The sequence below is a fragment of the Hemitrygon akajei genome, chromosome 5, assembly GCF_048418815.1.
Source record: "Hemitrygon akajei chromosome 5, sHemAka1.3, whole genome shotgun sequence".
In the NCBI taxonomy this organism is placed as follows: Eukaryota; Metazoa; Chordata; class Chondrichthyes; order Myliobatiformes; family Dasyatidae; genus Hemitrygon; species Hemitrygon akajei.
Genome location: NC_133128.1, coordinates 71,892,783 through 71,917,260, shown reverse-complemented (window position 1 = coordinate 71,917,260; position 24,478 = coordinate 71,892,783). Strand labels below are relative to the sequence as shown.

Sequence of the window (24,478 nt, the reverse complement as noted above, 5' to 3'; positions counted from 1 at the left end):
ACTTATCGCCTTTATTTTTAATCTCTTTGCAGCCATTCTCCACTTGTCACAATATTTAACCCCTCAGACTTCTAAAACTGCCCCTTCTTCAACTCTGGTGTGTTGTGCAACCCTGCATCCTGTCACTAGAATAATTAGCAGCCCTGTAATCAATACCCAGGCCCGTCTCTGGCCCGATTTTTTTCTCCTCTTTTAAGATGTTCCTAGATAGAGTCATAGAAAAGTACAGCAACAGAAAGATAATAGGTTTTGTTTCACATTTTTAGATAGATGGATACTTTATTGATCCCAAAGGAAATTACAGTGTCACAGTAGCATTACAAGCATATACAAATATTAGAAGAGAAGTAAGAAAGAATAAAAAAATAAGTTACATCAACAGTCTAACAGGAGGGGGGGGGGGGGGGGTCATCACTTCCCCAGCTGTAGGTTGACTCATTATAGAGCCTAATGGCCGAGGGTAAGAACGACCTCTTTGTAGCAGTGCAGCTGTCTTAGTCAACCTCCCAGTGTTTTTTTTTCCTTTGGTAGCCCCCCATTTCTGCTTTCTATGCTTTCCTATGAAGTGCCCTGGATTGACTTTCTACATTTAGTGCACCATGTAAATATTGTCAACTGCCTTTAAGTCAAATTTTACACCTTTGTTTTTCTGTTTAAATATTACATTGTTCAATATTAATATTCTGACATATTTTGAAAGAGGGTCAGTACTTTTTAAGAGGAGAACTACTTTAATTGAGTGGTGTTGCTTTTGGAACAGACGATGGGCTGAATGTCCCAATTCAGCTCCTTTCTCTTATGGCCTTTTTCTCCCTGTGAGGTACCTAACGTAACAAGCAAGGTTTCCCTTTGATTGATGGTACTGCATAAAGAGCCAGAATGGGAGTTAATAGGTTAGGAGAAATCTTCTTTAGTTGCATATGGATCATGCGGTCTTCAGCTGAGGAAGAAAGAGAACCGATGTCTCTTCCTCTTGTGGCTTATTATCCCCATTCTTCAACTTATTAAAAAAGTTGAACTAACTGATGCCCAAAGCCTTAGCTAAAAGGAATTGCATAACTAAAACTTCCGAAGACCATTTTACCTTGCTCAATCACTCTGTTCGTACTTCTGTTATCCTGGAGTTCAAAATCACCCTGTTATTTTCTATCACCCATTGTCCACATTCACCGTTTCCACTGTTTTCTTTTGTACTGTTTTGATCTTTTTCAGATTGCTTTTAGGTTTAAAAACACCTCAATAGGCTTCTGGATTCATATATAATTAGCTAAGGTTTTTATACCTGTCACTTAAAGATAGTGATGCACTGACATTATATGGTTATTTACTGCTTTTGAGGTATTCTCCTCATCCTTTATCTGGACCTCTCTACACACTGAAGTTCCCAATTTATTTGTCTGAATGTAACTTCATGTCAGAAATGAGAGTGTTTTGTTCAGAGATTCTGACTGTCCATATCTGATACAGTTATCTTCGTTGCTTTCTACCTATTATTTGTCTCACTAAGAAAGATAAAGATGTCCAGGATTATTCTTCAGATTTTAAGTTCTTAGGGGTATTCACATTTTACCAATGAAGCTATGAGAAAGCACTGAAAAAAATCATAAAACAAGGGTTTCTATGGTAATCACTGATTTAACTAGTCACCCAAGCTGGAGGGGTTGCAATTTGTCATGGCTTTAATATTGAAAACTAAAAATCTTTGTCATGTATATGCTGAATAAATTTTAGCTAGCCAAGTAAGGAGGTAACACACCTCACAGCAATTAGTGCTGCTCCGGACAGCTGTAAAGAACAGGTTTGATCTGTTCAATCTCCGTGTCATGACGTGGGTTTCGTCCCACGTCTCAAAGATTTGTTTAGTCGGTTAATTAGTTAGTGTTTATTACTCCTCAGTGCAAAAAGATTTAAAGAGGATTTGCTGAGCATGTGTGAGAATGACTTAAATGCATACTGGGAAATAAAGGGAGATGGAGTGGTGCTAATGCAATTATCCCCATGGAGCTGGCCTGAAAGTCCTCCTTCTGTTCCATTGCAAGTAAGAGGACCCCTTATTTTTGTGGCAGAGTTTCCTTTCCTGAATCTAACTGCAAAGTGATCATATCCCATGATAATAATAAATCAAACAGTTAATACAATCAGAAAGTGCTGGAAATTCGCACCAGGTCAGACAGCATCTGTGGAGGGAGAAGCAGCGTTATTGCTTCAAGACTTTATTTCCAACACTTCATGTTCTTATTTCAGATTACAGTTTCTTTCATTTTAAACTGCTAAGTTCTTCATGGTAAGCGTTGTAATGCAGAATCAACCCGCTAAGAGGTTCTAGTGTAATTTGGAGTTTGTAGGCTAACACAGCTTAAAATCTCTCTCCTTTTCAACCAGGATTACATCAGGCACTTTCTGAAGTGAGAATGCTGTTCTCAGTCTTTCATTAACCCCAGACTCATCCAAATTAATTCTTTGCCAGAACCGGCGCCAGAGGAAACAGGGGACTCTTTGCAGGATTTGTACAAGGCACTGGAGAACGCCAGTGTGTCTCCTTTAGGAGAGCATCGTCTTTCCACCAAACAGGAGTTCAAGAGGTCTTTCCAAAAGAGATGTGAAAATCCAGTCATAAATGAAAAATTGCACAAGCTTAGAATTCTAAAGAGCACAATTAAGGTACGACATTCCCTTTTTTTTGTAGAAGTTATGATTGTTCAATTTGCAGACCCTTCCCCCATTTAGTTTAATAGTAGTACAAACTGCAGACAATTATTCTTATCACTGACCACTGCATTTAATTGCTTCTTTTATCTTAATTGTTGGGCTAAATTAAACTGGTCAGAATTGACTGCTTTGAGCTGACTTAGCATTTTTTCAGTTCCCCTTTTCTCAGGATCTGGAACATGTTATTGACACCACAATCTATCATACCTCATTGCAGCTCCCTTTATCTGTCCCAAACAGCATTGAGACTGAATTCTTTAGTTACTGACACCATTCATTGTGATAGTGAATGGAAGGCATTGTGCCTGCGCATTCTTCTCTCACATTTGATACAGATGACCAGGCCGTCCTTTATTGCTTTTGTTATAACAGTTCACATCTGTGGTATGGTCCTCATGCGATTCCATGACTATTGCTTTACCAAATGAAACACATCCTGCATCTTCTCCTGCAGTTCCCACTTCTCTTTCACTGGCCTCTCAGCCCTCACCTCAAAATTTACTCCTGGATATAGGACGTCGGTCTAAAGGAAGGTCACCTTCCTCATGTATGTTGGTAATACCTGGGTTTATTACAGTGGTCCTATAATAGGCTGTACAATTGACCCTGTGCTGTTTTAAAATTGACAATGAGCCAGAGATTTTCACAGCCAGCTAGCTTGTTATGATCTGCCACAATTTCCAAATGAGTTTCAATCCCAAAATGAGAAGAGCCTCGTGATGCCTGATTGGTTAATGGCTTCACGTGTAAATGAAATTTGTGGCTTTGCTTCGCCCCGTGTAATACTACGTTTTTGAAGGTGGGAAAGGATTGATACCCTGCAGTGCCACAAATCTGCTCATATGCACTAGGTTCATCTCTGTGGTTCAAAGAATAAATCGAATAGTTTCACTCAGATTAGGGAGAGGTAACTGATTACTCCAGTTTACAGGCAGCTGTGCTTGAATCAGCAACGGTTTATCATGTCCAAGGTACCTTGTGTTTAGCTATATAGGTTTCACTAGATAAAGGTCATTTGGATTTCAAAAGGAATTTGCAGAGCAATGGTAGACACAAGAGGTCAAATAATTTAGCAAAGGATATCTAGCAAGATCATCCAGAATGTCTGACGTTGGCAGGGTTGTGTGGGAATTGAGGCTTGGGAAGAAAAAATACGAATATAGAAGGAGGAGTTGACTATTTGACACTATGAGCCTGCTGCATCCTTCATGGTTGAACCTCTATCTTAGTGCCATTATCCCCATATACCTTAATCCCATGTTGTCCAGAAATCTTGAATAAAGCTAATAAGAGCCTCAACAGCCCCCCAGAGAAGAGAGTTCCAGAGATTCAGGAGAAGTGAAGATCTTTCTCCTCAGCTCATTCCTAAATGCCCTACACCCTTGTTCCAAGACTGACTCCGGGTTCCAGACTGCACCTTCTCTGCAGTCAACCCATTTTGGAAGTTTCATTGAGATCTCCTCTCCTTCTTGTAAACTCTGGAGAATGCAGGTCTTCCCCACTTAGTCTTTTCTTAATAGACAAACTCACCAGTACTGGGACAGTTGAATGAATCTTCACTACTTTCCCACCATGGCAAGTATATCCTTTTATTGGGAAAGAGGCTAATAACATATACAAAATTCCAACAAGGTCTTACCAAGACCCTATATAAAATCAGGAATTCATTTTCACTATTGTTCTCAAATTCCCTTTGCCTTCCTAGTTGTTTACTGCACCTGAGTCTTGGCTTTCAGTAACTTATGAACCAGGACAGCTGGTTCTCTTTGAATGTCAACACTACGTGGTCTCATACCATTTCTGTACCAAAGTGGATAAATTTATTCTTTCCCACATTGTATTGCAACTGCCAAGTGGGTTGTAGAGTCAAGAATAGCTTCAAAGTCAGGATATAAAAATTCCATAGATGGATTTTAAAGATTGATGAAATTTTGGAAATCAGCAAATTTAGTAGATAATGCAAAGTATATTCCATAACGTGGGTAAAAGAACAGAACTTTTCTCTGGAGTTTTACTGTGAGATCAACAAGAGCAACCTGGATTTATACAGCACCTTTAGCATGATAACAGCCCATAAAACCTCAGGCAAAATTATCAAATAAAATTTCAAGTTGAATCAAATAAAAAATGATAAGGAGAGAAACTGAAAGTTTGGTCACTGTTGTAGGTTTTAGAGATTACTTAAGGGAAGAGCTCAAGGGGAGAACTTCGAGACATTAGGATCTGGAGAAATAAAGCGGCATCTGCCAACTATGAATATGCACAGAGCTATTGAAGAGTGTACAGCCCTGTGGAAAGTTACAGAGTTATTAAGGGAAGATGCATTGAGACATTTGAAAGCAAGCATAAAACTTTTTAAATCAGTGCTGGTCAGCAAATGCAAGTGAATATATCTGAGCTTGATAAGGAACAATTTGAGCTCAACTTCATGAAGAATGCTTCTTTAAAAACACAACCAAAAGAACAAAGTCACGTCCAGATATGGCATGTTGTGACTGTGAATGAAGTCACTGGAGGAACACTGAAGTTATGAATATGAAAGTCTTTATTCATCATAACAAACAGATACTCTTCTGGAGACCCTCACAGTAGTCCCACAAACTCAAAAGACCAAAAAGTGATCCAATATAGTTTCAATAGTTATAAATGACATCATTTAATTCAATACTTTGGGTTGACATGCTTCCTTTGAATTGCATATCTACAAAGTTCAAAGTAAATTTATCATCAAAGTACATATTATGTTACTATATATAGCCCTGAGATTCACTTTCTTGTGGGCATACTCAATAAATCTATAATAGAATCCATGAAAGACCACGCTAATTTGAGCATTCAATTGGTGTGCAGAAGACAACAAACAATGCGAATACAAAAAGAAATAATGAATTATATAAATAACTATTGAGAATATGAGAGGAAGAGTCCTTGAAAGTGACTCCATGAGTTCTGGTAACATTTCAAAGATTGGGCAAGTAAAGTTGAGTGAATTTATCCCCTTTGATTCAAGAGCCTGATGGCTGAGAGGTGATAGTTCTTCCTGAACATGGTGGTGTATGTCCTGAGGCTCCTGTACCATCTTACTGATGGCAGCAGCATGTAGAGAGCATGACCTGGATGTTGGGGTGTCACTATTGATGGATGCTGCTGTCCTGCAACAATGCTTTGTGTAGATGTGCTCATTTGTGTGGAGGGCATTATCTAAAATGGACTTGGCCATATCCTTTACTTTTCGTAGGATTTTCCATTGGTGTTTCCCTACCAGGCCGAGATGCAAGCAGTCAATATACTCTCCACCACACATCTATTAGATATCAAGCTGAATCTTCACAAACCCCTAAGGAAGTAGAGGTGCTGCCATACTTTCTTTGTAATTGTACTTATGTGCTGTGCCCAGATCAGGTCCTCTGAAGAAATAAAACCAAGGAAGTTAAAGTTGCTGACCCTCTCCATCTCTGATCCTCCAGTGAAGACTGGCTCATGACCTCTGGTTTTCTCTTTCTGGAGTCAATAATCAGCTCCTTGCTCTTGCTGACATTGAGTGAGAGGTTGCTGCTGTGGCACCATTCAGCCAGATTTTCAATTTCCCTTCTATATGCTGATTCATCATCACCATTGATTCAGCCTACGACAGTGGTGAGGTCAGCAAACTTGACTATGGCATTGGAGCTGTGCTTAGCCTCACAGTCATAAGTGTAAAGTGTGTAGAGGGGGATAAGCACACAGCCTTGTGGTGCACCTGTGCTGATGCAGATTGTGGAAGAGATGTTGTTGTTAATACAAACTGACTGGGTCTGCAAGTGAGGAAGTTGAGAATCCAATTGCACAAGGAGGTATTGAGGCCAAAGTCTTGAAGCTTATTGATTAGCTTTGAGGGGAGCGGTAGTCGATAAAGAGCAGTGGGCGTCACCTCTGAATGTTCAAATAACTTGGCTAGGAAAAACCGATTTCAAACTTACCTGATGTTAAACAATGTTCACAATGTAACAAAGGTGCAAGTTTCTTAAACTCATAGTTGATATAGTGCAATTAACACAACCCCATAGACTTAATATTTGGCTGATGCATATGCAAGCATGAATCAATGATCCATGGTCACCATTTTGCCATCATATTTCTCAGCGTGTAGGCCAACCTGTGCTTTTAGATTCAATGTACTGCTTGCAATTTACAATTTACATTAAGAACTGAAGGCTTTTTAAATTGATATCTGCTATATTCACATACATGTAACTCCAAAATGCTCCCTAACATACCCTCCTCTTGGTGACTGGACAGAAATCTGTTCCAGGAAGGCCAAACTTGAAGGAGGATCTAATTAAGAAGAGCAGCAAAAAATGCTCTTCCCTTCATATCCCTTCCCCAATTCATAACCTATTACATCCCTATGTACCTACATCTGCCATCCCTAATTGGCTATCTACAAGACCAAGCAGTGATGGCAATAAAATATTCCAGAAATTTGATCACATCTGCTGCTTGGACACATTTATCTTCTTCATTTCAATCACTCTTTGAAATGCAGCTTTGTCTCATGTGTGCTTGTTGCTTCCGTCCCCACTGCTTCACTGCACTTTCATTAAATCCTTATCTTCGCCCCTTCGATCTCTGATGACCAAAACTTTCAGACATGACTGTCAGTTGTTACCATGTAACTGTGGTGAATTTCTGTATCATTGGGGAAACCAGATTGGAACTGACGGCATTGAAGATAAGGATTTTAAGCAAAAACAGGAGAGAGTTATCCATTCAAGCTGCAGAAATGAAAATAAAAGATTTTTTGATGATGAGGGAAGTGCAAGGCAGGCAGGCAAGGAATGGTTAAGGCAAAGCAAGTACCCTGGGGATAAGTTATGGAGATCATCTAGTTGAGGAATTAAGGGGAGCAGTTAAAGAGAGAGAAAATTAACAAAATCTGTGTGGTGAGGTCACAGGAACCACCAGGGCTGTGGGCTGCCATTGTCAGCTCTCTATAGGTTCCATGCCAACAGGTTGCACTGTATTGATCCCTTTCCTTCTGTAGCTCTACTCTGTCATTCCTGATACTTTGTTATCTCAGGGTTATAGACTATGCATTCTGAGAGTTCCCCCCTCTTCGTAACTGAGCCTATGACATAGCTGTATCCCTTTTATGTAGAAAGTTAAATATTTTTGCACTATGGTCCATCTTAGGCTTTGATCCTCGGGTTTTCCCACACACAGTCAGACACACACAAACTATTAGGCAAATGAGAATAGATGCAACTTTTGAGAGTCCCAAATAGTATTTTCCACACTACCCAGGTGCACTCATTAGTCATGCTACACTTGTATCGTTGCCCACAGAACGAGTATACATTCACCGCTCTGGCATCCCGAAAGGTTAATGACCATCTTTCACAAATCGTGGCCCTGTCTATCCAACACTGTCTGCTAATCGGGACACACACACACAAACACACACACACACACACACACACACACACACACACACACACACACACACACACACACACACACACACACACACACACACACACACACACACACACACACACACCCGATGCCTTGTGACCCCATGGTCACTGTCAAAACAGATCTAAACCTGGGGTGTCACAATCAGAAATACTCATCCCTTTAGACTTGCAGGCCATGTAATTGGGTCACCAATGTATCCTGAGCGAGCCCCCAAATGTTGTGACTGTGATCGAAATCACCAGAGAGTCACTGCAATTGTGAATGTGAGAGTCTTTATTCATCATGACAAACTGACATTTTTCTGGAGGCTTTCATGGTAGAGTCCCAGAAACACAAAAGTACATCACATTTTGATAACTTTAAGATCAATAGGTGATTCAATATAGTTTCAATAGTTACAATCACATAGAGTGATAGAAAACTACAGCACCAAAACAGGTCCTTCGGCCCATCTGGTCTTTGCTGAACCATTTAAACTGTCTAGTCCCATCAACCTGCACCTGGACCATAGCACTCCATACCTCTCCCATCCATATACCTATCCAAACTTCTTTTAAATGTTGAAGTTAAAATTGCATCCATCACTTGCACTGGCAGCTCATTCCACACGCTTACTACCCTCACCACCCTTTGAGTGAAGAAGTTTCCCCTCATGTTCCCCTTAAACTTTTCACCTTTCACCCTTAACCCATGACCTCTTGTAGAAGACTCGCCCAAACTCAGTGGAAAAGGCTACTTGCACTTACACTATCTATACCCCGCATAATTTTGTATACGTCTATCAAATCTCCTCTCAATCTTCGTTGTTATAGGGAATAAAGTTCTAACCTATTCAATCTTTTCCTCTACTCAGCTCCTCCAGTCCCAGCCATATCCTTGCAGATTTTTGCTCTATACTCTTTCAATCTCATTTTAATCTTTTCTGTAGGCAGGTGACCAAAACTGCACACAATACTCCACAAATTAAGCCTCACCAACATCTTATACAACTTCAACATAACGTCCTATCTCCTGTGCACAATACTGTGATCCATGAAGGCCAATGCACCAAAAACTTTCTTAATGATCCAGCACCTGTGACACCACATTCAATGCATTATGGACCTGTAATCCTACATCCCTTTTTTCTACAGCACTCCTCAGTTTCCTACCGCTCACTGTAAGACCTACCCCAGTTGGTCCTCCCAAAGTGCAACATCTCACATTAAATTCCATCTGCCACTTTCAAACCATTTTTCCAGCTCATCCAGATCCTGCTGCAAGCTTTGATAGTCTTCCTGACTGTCCAGTACATCCCCAGTCTTAGTGTCATCGCGAATTTGCTGATCTAGTTAACCACATTAGCATCCAGATTGTTGATGTAGATGACAAATAACAATGGACCCAGCACCGACTCCTGTGCTGCAGCAGTCCACTGGTCAGAGGTCTCCAGCCAAAGAGACAACCATCTACAACCACTCTGTGGCTTCTCCAGAAAAGCCAATGTCCAATCCAATTTACTACCTCATCTTGAATGCAAAGCAACTGAACTTTCCATGCAGGACCTTGCTAAACTCCATGTAGAGAACATACACTGTCTTGCCTTCGTCAACTTTACTGGTAACTTACTCAAAAAGCTATATAAGATTGGTTAGACACAAACTACCATGTACCAAACTACCTAATTGGTCCCTGTCTATCCAAAATACTCATATATCCAGTCCCTTAGAATACCTTTGAATAACTTTACCCACTCCTGATGACAGGCTCACTGGTCTATAATTTCCTGGTTTATTCTTAGAGCCTCCCTTAAACAGCAGAACAACATTGGCTATCATCCAGTCCTCCGGCACCTCACCTGTTGCTAAGGATGATTTAAATATCACTTTTAGGACCCCAGCAATTCCTGCACTTACCTCCCACAGGGTCTGAGGGAACACCTTGTCAGGCCCTCGCGATTTGTCCACCGTAATATCACACACACACACACACACACACACACACACACACACACACACACACACACACACACACACACACACACACACACACACACACACACACACACACACACACACACACACACACACACACACTCCACTCCACTCCACTCCACTCCACTCCACTCCCTTGGCAATTTTTGCTCAATTCCTGCTAAAACATTGTTTATGTTTACATTTACATTGACATCATTTATTATTATATTGTAATTTGCCCTTTACTGTGTCTATTGTCTTGTTTATTAATTATTTTACTGGCTTGCACTGTGTTTTGCACTTTATATAGTCCCGTGTAGGTCTGAAGTCTAGTGTAGTTTTGTGTTGTTTCATATAGCACCATGGTCCTGAAGGAACGTTGTTTCATTTTTACTATGTACTGTACCAGCAGTTATGGTTGAAATGACAATAAAAGCAACTTGACTTGACTCAAGACAGCAAACACCCCTTCCTCTGTAATCTGTATATGATCCATGACCTCACTTCACTTCACATCTATAGACTTTGTCCATCTCCCGAATAAATTCAGTTGCAAAAAAATCCATTTAAGATCTCCTAGATCTCTTTTGGCTCCACACACAGATTACCATTCTAATCTTCCAGAGGACCAATTTTATCCCTTACAGTTCTTTTACCCTTAACATATCTGTAGAATCCCTTCAGATTTTCCTTCCTTCTAGAGCAACCTCATGTCTTATTTTAGCCCTCCTGATTTCTTTCTAAAGTGTCCACTTACATTTCTTATACTCCTTAAGTACCTCGTTTGTTTCTGCCTGCCTATAGCTGTCATGCATCTCCACTTTTTTCTTAAAAAGAGCCTCAATTTCCCTTGTAAACCAAAGTTCCTTAAACCTGTTATCCTTGCCTTTTATTCTGACAGGCACATACAAGCTTTGTACTTTCAAATTTCACTTTTGAAGATCTCCCACTTACCAAGTACACCTTTGCCAGAAGGCAGCCTGTCCCAATCCACACTTGTCTGATCCTTTCTGATGCCATCAAAATTGGCCTTGCTCCAATTTAGAATCTCAACCCAAGGACCAGGCCGGTGCTTGTCCATAATTAACTTGAAACTAATGGCATTGTGATCACTAGTTGCAAAGTGTTGCCCTACACACTCTTCTGTCACACTCCTGTCTCATTCCCTAATAGCAGATCAAGAATTGCACGCTCTCTCATTGGAACTTCAATGTACCGATTAAGGAAACTTTCCAGAACACATTTGACAAACACTATCCCATCTAGTTCTTTTACAGTATGGGGAACCCAGTCAGTATGTGGAAATTTGAAATCATCTACTATCACAACCTTATGTTTCTTGTGATAGTCTATGATCTCTCTACAAATTTGTTCCTCAAAATCCCGCGGACTGTTGCATGGTCTATTATATAGCCCCATTAACATGGTTATGCCTTTCTTACTGCTCTGTTCCACCCTGTGTTCTCCAATTAGTCCTGACTGAGCAATGGCATAACATTTCTCTGACTACTAATGCCATCCCTCCCCGTTTAATTCTTCTTGCTCTATTACATCTAAAACAATGGAGCTCCCAGAATATGAGCTGCTAGACTTGCCCCTCCTACATCTAAGTCTCACTAAATGCTACAATATCATAATTCCAGGTGTTGATCCATGCCCTGAGCTCATCTGCCTTTCCTGCAATACTTCTTGCATTGAAATATACACAACTCAGAACCTTAGTCCTACCATCTCTGTTCTGGCACTCTGGATCCATCTTTTACTTCAATACTTTGGTTTGACAATGCTTCCTTTGATTTGCATATCTACAGTGGGTGGACCCTCTGAACATTCAAATACCTTGGCTGGGACAAAATAATTACCAAACTTTCTTGAACTTTATTCAGACTAGTTGAAGCAATGTGAATTTCTGCATCGTTGGAGGAACTAGGTTGGAGCTGACAAGTGATGAGAATAAAGATTTTAAGCAAAAGCGGGAGAGAGTTAGCCAGTCAAGCTGTAGAAATGAAAATAAGAGATTTTGATGATCAAGGAAGTGCGAGGAATCTAGAGTTGCCTTAGGGATAAGTGATGGAAGTCATCCAGTTGAATAATTAATGGGATAAGTTAAAGAAAGAGAAAATAAATGAAATTTATGTGGTGAGGTCTGTTAAAGGAACAAACAAAGGAACAATGAGGTGTAAAATATATACCAGCAGGTCAGGCTGTGCCCATATAGAGGGAAAATTTGAACCAGGATGAATTATGGCAGAAAGTGCCAATTCTGATACAGACAAAGAAAATGAATTAACTAAAATTGCAGAATTTGATCACTGCATTTGGAAATCTGCAACATGCCAAGATAGAAGAGGTACACTTCCTCATGGTTACATTGGACCTCCATATAACAGTGCAGTAGGCCACAGACTAGGAGAAGGGTAAATTAGTGGCATGAGGAATTCTGAGTCACTCCTTCAGAATGAACGCAGGGGCTCTGCAGTCAGTGACCCACTCTGCATTCCGTTTCTCCAGCGTCAAGGAGACCTCACTGTGAACACTGAATCTAGCACTTTGAATTGAAAGAAATGCAAATAAGATGCTGTTTCATTTGGAAGGTCCCTGGATGGTGGGAAGGGAAAATGTGAAAGAACAGGTGTGGCATCTGCAGGGATTGCATGAGGAGCCATACGATGGGGAGCGGTTGGTGGGACAGAATGGTGCCTAGCCAATAGAAATACTGAAAGGGGGAAGTGGTGGAATCTTGTTAGAAATTGCAAATGACGATCCCATTGAATGTTGGAGGCTGGTGGCATGGAGAGTGAGGAGCAAGGGAACTCTACCCTTGCTCGGTCCAAACATAGATGTGGGAAATAGACGAGATGTGCTCAAGGGTTCCTTCCACTATAGAAGATGTGAAGCCACTGTTCAGGACACATGAGAGGAAGGTCAGTGGAGATGGAGGAAGTAGAAGAAAGGAGTGGAGTTCTTGTAGGTGACTGTGTTGGAAGAAGTCCAGTCGGGATACCAGAGTAATCTGTAGGCTTGTTATGGGAGTTTATTACCAGCCTATCATTTACGATGGACACAGAAAAATTCAGAAGGGGAAGGGAAGGACCTAAGATAGACTGTGTGAAGGAAATTGGCAGCAACAGTAATGACATTTTTTAGCTCTATTTGAGTGAAGGGAGCAGCACAAATTCAGATGTCAAATAATGTAGGGGAAAGAAAAAACGAGGAAGTGGCCCTGTGTAAAACTGAAAAAAAAAACTGTCCTACATATCTTACTGAAAGACAACTATAGCTAGACCCTATGTGAGCTACCTTTGGTCCTGAGCATTTGAAGAGGTTATTCTATGTGAATATGGAAAGAGTTATAAGAATTCCTCTGGCTCATTCATAAACTTTCATAAAATTAATACTCCCCATCAAAATAAGATATTCACTGATTTCATTTTGAATGTTTAGTTATTTTTTTTCACCTTTATTCCACACTACACTCTGTAACTATCAATTCCTTTGTCATTCTCATTCCTTTAACAGACAATAGAATGATGATTTGCTTTTCTGATTCTAATTATTTTTCTATACAGGTCCCAAGAACCTTTAACATTTACTGAGCATGTTGGTTTGTTTTTATAAAATTTTTTGGCTATTCACTCATCAAAAATAAATTGACATTTCCCTTTTTGTACAGTATTATGATTTTGGTCATTTTTGGTTGTGGTTTATTTGCCCCAGAGTTTTCCCAACAATTAAGTACTTCCTTTGAACAGAGATACAGTGAAGTGAGCTAAGGTCAACAGCTAACTTATTGACTGATATGTGCATTGAACTCAATGAGGAAGATTTGCATTTGTTAGACTTCAACATATCAGGTTGGTTTTGGCTTCCACATCTCACTTGTAACAAGTCCAAAGTGCTGGTACCTCAGGAGATCTCATATCTGGGAACAAAGTACATTGGATGTCTCTCTGCCTCCAGTATCTGGACAAATAATTGCATGGCTTACAATTCGCTTCACTACAATACATTACTGCTAATAAAATAGGTTTAAAAAGACTACAAATGACCTGAAACTTGGTTCACATTTCATCAGCTGAGTTTTTAATCTAAAGCAGATCGGAAAACATATCCACCAACAAATTGCTTATTTGTTTTTTCTGCACTGTCAGTCAAGTAGAAGATAGCTAACTAGAAATAAATGTTCTGTTGACTTGACCTTTTTCACAGAAGCAAATATACCTTTATCTGTGTAAGGTACCCTACTTAACAGAACTTAAAGATAAATTTTGTCCAGTCGCCACCTCATTTTAACTTAGGAACCTTTCAACCCCGTCAATTGCCTCAGGCTGGAAAGTCAATTTGAGTGACAGAGTGTGCTATGTTTATCTTGTCCCCCTCCCCTTCTTATTTCCCAAGCTTTAAAAAATAACTTTCAACCACTAAATAATCCAAGTCATTGTACAGTTATGTTTTTCTAATGCTAATTCTAAATCGGTTTTTTTTTGTAATTCATTGATGACCTGCGTGTGCTGTTCATGAGGCCACTGTTTATTGACCATCCCTCCACACATGTTGCTCCGGTGTGTTTCCAGAAACCAAAACACCAATGAATCAGCTCAAAGTTATATCAAGACCACATAAGAGGAACTAGACCCCACTAAGCCTGCCCTTACATTAGTTACAATCATAGCAGATCTGTGCTGAAAAGCTCTGTGCAAGTTCTTTATAACCCTCAATTTCTCTATCTTTAAATACTTATTTGTCTTCATGTCGAATATAATGATTTGGCTTCCACCACCCTTGGGTAAATAATTCCAGAAATTCATTACCCTCTGAGAGAAGAAATTTCTACACACCTCTTCTTAAATGACGGGCCCTTTGTTTATAACATTCTCACCAGTGAAAGCGTCTCGGCATTTATCCTGTCAAATGCCATTAACATAAGTTCACTCCCCGGGAATTAAGCTCATGCAATTCCTTTGGTCTGGCCCCAGTGCAACCATGGCCTTTTTAAAGAAATTGGGACTAAAACTGTGCTCGGTATTCCAGGTGTGGCCCCAGATGTCCTGTACAAATGTATTCCTAAACTCCAATTCCATCACAATAAATGCTAACATGCTGTTTGCCCTCTTAATTACTTGTTGGACCTATCTGTTAACTTCTTGTGATTCATATACAAGAACACCTAGATCCCTCTGAACTGTACTCATTTACGGTCTCTCTTCATTTAGGTAGTGATCCGCTTTTGATTCCTCTTACCAAAGTGCATGACCTCGTGCTTCCCCACATTAAACTAACATCTTCCAGGTTTTTCCCAAACTATTTGTATCCTGTCGCAGAATCCCAATAGCTTAACACAACATAAGAAGAGATGCTGGTGTCCTGGGAAAACTTGGTGTTCCACTGAATTTCCCACAGCTTAGTCTAGAGGGACCGGTGGAGAGCTGGAGTTGGGATGTGAAGCTTGGGACTGCACCCTGGCTAAGAACCAGGGCTTGGGGAAGGAGGAACCTGCTTCAAGTGTGGAAAGACCATCCAATCCATCGCCGCTTACAGTTGGATGCAATGGAAGCTCCTCCTCATTTTGTTTAGCCCCAGCTCAAAGTTCTCTCTGTGGTAGCAGAAATTTCAGGGTTATGGAGAGGCAATGAGGGAGGGTGTAGGATCCAGGCGATCTGACATCACATGGCGCAGTGAGGGTAGACCAACATCTCGAGGCTGATCAGCTCTTCTTGCCCTAGCAGCAGGGTACATATCTACGAGTGTTCAGACTGGAGTGCTACAGCAAATCAGTGCTCTACAGGGTCCCTGTGAACTAGTTTATGTAGAAAACAGTTTTTTTTGTTAAAAATCACAGTTTTTGTTAGTCTGCAGTCACAAGTAATGTTCTAACAAGTAAAAGCACAAGGTTCCTTCCTGAGGTTTATTTATAAACCAAATGAGTTGTTCTGGGTATCTCCTACAACATTGACATAAATACTGATACAACTTTTTATCATTTAAATTCACCAAGTGCCACAATAGGCTCTCAATCTTTGGTCCTAGTAACAACTGTGTTATTAAGAAATCTGTGATTACCTACGTAGAGCTTTTCATTAAAATTTTGTGATTGCCTGCTGTTCAAACAGTCCAAGTGCAAACACAATTGAAGCATTCCACTTTATGAGCACAAGTGTATAAGATTTCTTTTCTCTCTATTAACATGGCTTTCCTTCTCTATGCTTTTCATCCTCAGGCAAAAGAAGGAGAAGTCGCGATTATAGACAAGATCCTAGACAATCCTAGCTTGACGTCCAAAGAATTCCAAGAATGGAAACAAACCTATGTAGAGCTTTTCATGGAAATCTGTCAGAACAATGGAGCCACAGAATCAGTAAATGGTGCCAGTGAACAAGCTGCACCTACCCCAACACCACCTTTGATGCACACCCACTCATACATTGAAACCCATGTTTGAATAGTTTCTCGGTAGGCCTTGTAATAATTTCAACTGCTTATTTCACACTGGTTGGTAATAATGTGTGTATTTTGTTTGTATGGAGACTCCAGTTTCATTCAGGTGTTTGTTCACTTGGAATTAGATTCTGGGGACTTGAGCAGATTTTTATTTAGTTCGAAGGGGCATTGTTGTCTTTGCAAGCTAATTGGGAATACAATTTCCCTTCTTCTGATTGGATGTTCTAATATAGCCATGGTCATGAAAACATTGCTGTGTGATTTTTATTGTGGTATGTCAATGATGAAAATGACACTATTGTTTTAAATGTCTTCCGTACACTGAACAGCAAATATATATTTTTTTTCAACTGTAATGAATAGAATTGGGTTAGCACAAATAATGAGCCAAAGGGGAAATGGGGCTCATAGATTTGATTTGATTTTTCTTTCATTTTGTCCGTTATATTGCACTTGGTTCTTTGAGCAAAATTGCAGTTGAATAGGAGTGAGGAAGTGAATAAGGATGGCTCTCGTTGTAGCTTTGTGTTCCCTATAGCCCATGTATATCAGGTACTTACACATGGAGGATGAGAGATATTTCTCCAGATGTTGCCGCCACCGGTGAATTGTGTCCCCAGAACACAATAAGGCCAATTTTACTTCTGCTGAACTGGCTGACCACAAAATCGTCTTCACCCCAAATGAAACATGGAGAAGTTTAACATTCTAAGGTGTACGCAGAGCGCAGAAGGCTTTTTCAAGGCTTAGGTGGGAGATAAGTGCTGAGGAAAGGGAAAAGTAAAGTCAAACGAGATCTGACTCAGAAAATTCCTCTTGGCCAACAGGAAGAGAGTGCTCTTCTAGAAGTTTGGGGAAAGGAAAACAATCTGCTCTTTAACCTAATGAGGTTTTCCAAGATTTCTTTCTCACCCTGTCACTTTGAGCCCCAAGGTGCTGATTGTCTGCAATTCCTCACCCTCCCAGAGACACAGGCGGCATCGCGGCACCTGGAGCTCACCGGAAGAATGTCTGTGAAGCCTTTGTTTGGCACTGTGCGGCGACAACGGGTGGTGGAATCCTCACGCTGCCCAGCTGTGCTCAGCCCATCATTTGATAACCCATTGCCTGCACCTGCCCCCACTGATCCCCCAACTCCCAGTCCCCCGTCCTGCACAGTCCATCCTGTTTCCTGCACTCTGCGACCTTCGCTATGAGAACCTTCCTCCTGCCTTGTGATGAGCACCACTGTGGTGTAGTGGTTAGAGCGATGCTATTGCAGTTCAGGGCGTCAGAGTCTGGAGTTCAGTTCCAACATCATCTGTAAGGAGACTGTACGTCCTCCTGGTGGAACGCGTGGGTTTCCTCCAGGTGCTCTGGTTTCCTCCCGCAGTCCAAAGATGTACCAGTTAGTAGATTAATTGGTCATTATAAATTGTCCGGTGATTAGGCTAGGATGAGAACCCAAGGCCTGAAAGGGCCTATTCCCTGCTGTATCTCAATAAATAAGTGCCCTGCCTGCACTCTCCAGACTGCCACCTGCTCCCTACTCATTGCCATCCCCTCGCCCAGCTTATGTGAAAATTGGCCTTAGTGTGCTTAATGAATTTATCAATGAAACTGTCTTCAGGTTGCAATCATCACTAACCGGAAGTATGACTGCAGAATATGAATGTGTGATCCGTATTTAATGAAAAATTGTTCTATTTTTAAAGCGTCATAAAAATCTGTCATTTTTAACAAATTTGTAAAACTTTTGCAAGCTTGCAAAGTGTATTTATCTTTTTCTGACGGTTTCTTAGTTGGGTATTTCGGTTCTATTTGCACTCCCACTCTCTCTGCTCTTTGGTACAACCGGTCCAGTTCACCAACCAAGCCAGCCTTTGACCCTCGGAACTATCTTTTTTGTAACAAAAAATGCTGTTTCCTGGTGGCGACTTATAATCTCACATAACATGATCAGTTGTTTGAGGAGTCATCCAATTCTCATTTCTTTCTGGCAAAATAGTGAAGGCCATTTGGTCCGTCAAGTCTATGACAGCCCTCAGAGCTATCCCAGTAATTAATTTTCCCATAATCAATTGTCTCATTAGATTCCCTACCCCTGATTCTTCTGCAACCAACCTATACGAGGGGCAATTCATGGTGATCAAGTAACCAACACCCAGCCTGATACAGGAAACTCCACACAGACAACAACCAAGGCCAGGATTGAACCCAGGTCACTGGGGCTGTGCAGGGACTTTGCTTCTTGCTGCACCAGTGTATCACCCTACTTCAAGCATGTGCTGTTTTCAAATGGACCGAACGCTGGTAAAATTTCCACCCTGCAGCAGCGAGTTAGCTCCACAACATTGAAACGGAGAGGTACAGCCCCACCATCCATCTCTTCCCCCCCAAGCACAGCATTACACTGAACTCCCAGTGTTGTTAGCACTGCAGAGACAGAGTATGTAACACTTGGAATTAGATTCAAAGTGCCTGAGTACGTCAGGCAAAGTGGGAGTGTGTCCTGCATAATTACAAACAGCATAGGGGTTAATTATCTAACCCTGGAAACAAACCTGTACCTTACAATCACAGTAAAGATTATGGGTTTGTCATCTTAAATTTTTGAACAAACTAAATTCTCTCTTGCCAGCTTGAATGATCTCATTGCAATGAATTTGCATTTAAATAAAGATGACATTACGTTATAGGCATCTAAAGCCCATAAATCTCTCCCTGTGTTAGTCTGCAAATCATAAAGGTCATTTGGTTGCAGTACCACAGATATTGTGGCATCCTTTTTCAAAACATGGTGATTAAAAGCCCCCTTCTGCCTTTCTAGACTGCATGATTATGCATTTGTCATGTTCAATGGGTTTGCCACATTATTACCCTATCCAAAATAGTAAATCCAGTGGCTAAATATAATTTCTTGCTGAATTTAGAAAATACTTACATGAAACATTTTCTGGAGTAGCAGAACAAAGTCAAAGTCCCCTTGTTTCTTGCTGTAAGAAATTTCCTACCATCCAATGTATAATATCGATCCATACAGAAAGGCCATCATAATTCCTAATAATCATTTCAGACAACTGTGTAAGTAGGCTATTAAACCTCATTTCTTCGCAGCATATGGAACAATGCTTTGATTGATCAGTGCATGCTACATTAAAGTCAAACCAAATAGTGAAAGGCCAGAATTTGATGAAAAGCTTAAAATCTGATTAGATCGCAAGAATCCAAAGCTTGTCGACCTGTATTGTAACTGCAGCTGGCTTTTCCTACCATGGCTTTGAGGCGAAGATATTTTAGTTTTAAGTGGATTAAATTGATACTAGTCTGGATTTCAACTGCTTTGCATAAGGAGCAAATTCTGCATGAAGCCACACTGCACTGGCTCAACACTGCAATTAATTGACAACTGTGTCATTATAGTTTTGCATTGCTTTGGATATTTTGCAACCCATTCATTGGTTATTTTGTTTTAGTCTTCACTGAGATAGGGACAACAGCAGTGTTGAATATAACTTTCAGAAGATCTAGTAGGTAGTAGTCAATGGGGCTCTCATTGCCTTAATATGTTAAGCCCTATAATCTTTCAAGTTTTATTATTAATCACAACTAAGAAAAACATTGATGCTAATAGTTCAGCATGATAATACCCGATACTATGTAATTCCAGCACTATTTACGTATGTGCTATGCCTGATGTTATTAAAGACCTTACTAACTCAGTAGCTGCAGCTGACCAAATTGGCTTAACACCCAGTCATCAGTTGACTCTCTGTTTCCACATGTGTCAGTTTCTAACTTTGACCATAGATCTTATTCTACCTACTTTGGAAATCTTCCCAACTGTGACGTGCCTGCACTTCACACAACATCAGAATATCAACTTTAATCCATGTTCTCCCTCCTCAGCACCTTTCCCTTGGACTCAAGACTTAAGACTGAAAATTGTTTAATATGATTTCCTGTACACAAGTGTAAAGGAAAACAAAATAATTCTTACTTTGGCTCTAACGTAGCACAAAAAAAACACAAAATATAAAGAACACAATCATTATATAAAAACACAATAAATATGATTACATAAGATAGCTTCTATTTATAGATTGATTGTAAGTCCATAAAGTGACTCTAGGCTGACATAAGGTGACTAACAGGAAGTAATAAAGTAGTGGTGGAGTTAGTGGGTGATGGTGTTAGTCAGCCTTACTGCCTGGGGGAATTAACTGTTGAGTCTGGTGGTCTTGGCTTGGATGCTACATAATCTCTAGTGATCTGTGGTGAGTGAACATTTAGCCACCTTGTTCCCGTACTTCATTATTTTCCTTCCCGAGACTCTTTCCTTTGCTGCAACCCTTCCCCCATCTGAATTATCTTCAAAAGTATCCTCATAATTTCCCTCTTTGAGTCGCTTTTAACTTCTAAATTATGCATAATCTCCATAGCTTTCCTGAAGTATTCTTCAGAATGTTTTGTTATCGGAATGATTACATGAAAGACTAAGAGGCTTCAGAGTCCACATGTCTGCACCCCTTAGTACCAGAAGTATCTGACCCAGTAGTTTTTGTTTAGTTGAAAGAATATTCCTTGATATCCATATGACAAACGCACTCCAGGGTTACACAAATTATATCCATAGCATATGCGTTTGCAGCAAGGATAAGAAGTCCCATGGAAATGCTGTGGTCAAAGAAATGCCATGTCTAACCCTATATTCTGGGTAGTCTCCAGTTCTTCTACTGAGTCAACCAGTGTGTTACCTTACCAAGGATATCTGTATTGACTAAGAATTCAAAATCTCAGGAACACTAGATTTTCCCATATCTCTCTAATCCTCCCCCTCACTGCTATGATACGACCCTCACAGGGAACAGGTACTTGCACTGGACCCTCCAAGGAATACCACAGAGGCTTTCAATAAATGCACATGAATATGCAGGGAATGGTGGCATGTGGATCTAATGCAGGCAGAAGGATTTAGTTTAATTTGGCATCATGCTCAGCACAAACATCCTGGGGCAAAGGGCCTGTTCCTGTGTTGTATTGTTCAGTGTCCCAAATTCAGCTATCAGGTTGGCATTCATTGCCTTTCAGTCTCAATTTCATTTCAATTGTTCTTGCAGATTGCTGCATGGTGTGTACACGAGTCTACTTGGACAGTAATGAAATTTTAGGGCTTAGTTATTTAATAAGTAGCATTTTAATATATTTGGAAAATAAAATATTGTATAATGGAGGGAACGGGGAGACAGGAAAAAACTACTGTAAAAAACAGAAAATTATAATCATTGTTGTAATGTCACCTACTTTGAAGAAAAGTATTAAATGAGTATCAGTTTGGAATATAATTGATGTTATCTTTAGACAGCAATCTAACAGTGGAGGTTATCTCTATAATGATTTACTTCACAAGAATTGGATTGTTTCCCTAATGCAGCAACAAGCTATTCTGTTGGAATGCTGCCCAAACAATGATATAATGAAAATTATGTCTACACACTGCAAAAATGGACCACTATTGCTGCTGAATTTGAGTCCAGATTTATCCAGTTTTTGCTTTCATTGTTGATTTACTTTCACACTTCCCTTTTTCCATTTGTTTTGCTGTTCCTATATTTCTACCTGTTTTAAGTGTGCCTTTATTTTTTAATTAGCAAGACACTTCCTCTTCAATTCTGTTATTTGAAGCCAACCTTACCAACACGTGGATAAAACAGTTTAAAGACTCCATAACAGTTGTCAGTTATTTTGCATGGGTTTTTTCAACAAAATTCAAACTGACAGAAGCCTTGGTCAACAAGTTGCACTTGCTCAGTGTTTCTATGAACTTAAAGCAGCCGAGTTTGTTTTAGTGATTTGCTTTGTATTTAGTCTCATCAAGGTCATCACCCACCTTTTGCTGGCCTGAGAAAGTTTAGGTGTTTAATGTTTCTTTTCATTCCATTCTGCTTGAGGTTTTATACAACTGAGTGACCTATTAGGCCACCTCTTGAGGGAAGTTGAAAGTTAGTTTTATTGGTTTTAATCAACAGTTACAAATAGACTGAAAGAGAAGTTATTTCTCTAAAGGCATGAGTGAGCCAGCTGGAATTTTTCCAACCATCTGACAACTTCATTGTCAATTTACCACACTTGTGCCTATTGTGAAACCTAATTTGTCATGAAGAATTTTTTTCATATTCATTAAAGGACCCAAGAAACCCCGCAAGTGCAAAAAAAAACACACAAAGTTATTGCAACTGCCAGGAAAAAATAATCGTAGTTTGCACATGAAAATAAAAATTGTAAATGTACCAAAGAACAAAAAAAAAGCACTTTCTGCATAGCTACTTTAATCCAATTTCACGAAAAGGTATAACTGGTGAACATTTTCTTTTTTAATAGCATAATTAAATGACATTCAACGCATTGTGGAGAAGTAATTTGTCTTTGGCCACTCAAGCTAAGTCATTGCTGTCAGTTGTATGCCTTCTGCATATTGATTTTCATTAGCTTCAGTGGAAGTGGATGTGCTGCTGGGGAAAACAACTGGCAGCTGATATTCACAACCTCTTTTATCACTAGCAATGTAATTCTCTCCAATATGGTATTATCATACACTTACACATAGAGAAGGACCACACAGAACCCAAATTGTTCTGTTGTATCAAAGCGAGTTTAAAAAAAAGCAGATTGTGGGCAAAGACTTATTTTAAAAAATAACCAGAATATATGATCCTGATATATATAATGAAAGTTTGTTTGAGTATTTTGATACTGATCTCTGATTGTTCCAAAGATATCGTCTAGGGCTGGCTCTCGAAAAGAAAACTTAAACATGGTCTGAAGGAGGTGGAGCTTGGTTGTCTCTTTAACCTGATGTCAAAAAGACAGTGAATTGTATTAATTATCACAAGCCTTGCTGTTGCTGCTATTGCTGCTGCAAGCCTGTAGTTTATTCTTAAGCATTGTGTGGTTTCAACCCTGCACTGCCACTAATAAAACAAAACAAATGACCACAGATGCAAACGAATATTTTTGCACATTGTATTGCTTAGTCACTTGTGTACGTATGCCAGAACCTATTGCTTGAAATAAGAAAAAAAGACAAAAAATATCATAAATTCTAAAGTTATACACCTGCTTGTCTTAGTGGTTATATCTGCAACAGTAAATGGGAGGGAAAACTTTTATAATGTCGGATAATTCTAAAGATTGTTTTCTCAACCAGAATATGTTCTAAAATGACTAACTCAGAGTATTTCCTAACTCTGTCCACTGCAAGTGAACAGGAAAGTGGCCTTCTTTCAAAACAGTTAATATGAATTCAGTCTATGAAAGGCAGGCGGAAAATAATACCCCTTGGTTTGGATAAGGTTTCAAATCAAGAATGGCATCCAAGAAGACACATTTGTATAAAATGAAAATATATGTACTGCATGGGTACTGACAAATGAATTGTGGTTTTATATAATACTTGTCATTATCGCAAAGATAAATACTTGAGTAAGGACATCAAGTTGTGGCACTTATACCAAGCATTATGCCTCTGTTGTTCTGTACATTGTGACAGATTTTTTTTTTGTAATGGACCAAAAAAATGTATTGATATAAGAAAAAAAGTTATTTCTACTTTGAGTGTAGTTTACAGGCTTTAAAGATGCTGTAGTTAACTTGTTTTGAAGAATAAAATCTGTTGCTGTGCAACAGTTTTATGGTTTGCACTTTACTTAGTAAAGAATTGCATTCAGTGTTTTAAATTTTGGAAGAAATTTCTCAAAGACTGCATTATTTCTAAGTGGCAAGTGTAGCATGGAGTCGTAAAGTAGTCTTGTGATACAAAAATCAACCTTTCAACAATAATGTATGTTATTTGTTGTGTATATTTTATTGTTCTTATCGCTTAAAAGCAAAGATAATTATGAATATGGTCATCAATGGTCAAATAAAGTTCTTGAAATTTT

At 39.7% G+C, this 24,478-nt stretch overlaps 1 protein-coding gene across 9 annotated transcripts in view; it reads left to right on the top strand.

The window, feature by feature from the left end:
• The window catches only part of cnksr2a (connector enhancer of kinase suppressor of Ras 2a), a 560,907-nt gene extending 536,429 nt beyond the window's left edge, over nucleotides 1–24,478 (top strand). For 7 of the 9 annotated variants that reach the window (XM_073045761.1, XM_073045760.1, XM_073045758.1 and 4 more), the window contains 2 exons: nucleotides 2,468–2,661; nucleotides 16,339–24,478. In XM_073045761.1, coding sequence (XP_072901862.1) covers nucleotides 2,468–2,661; nucleotides 16,339–16,560 — 416 coding nt within the window. In that variant the 3' untranslated portion in view covers nucleotides 16,561–24,478. The remainder of the gene's footprint in view (nucleotides 1–2,467; nucleotides 2,662–16,338) is intronic. The other 2 variants (XM_073045754.1, XM_073045762.1) reach the window with 2 other exon arrangements.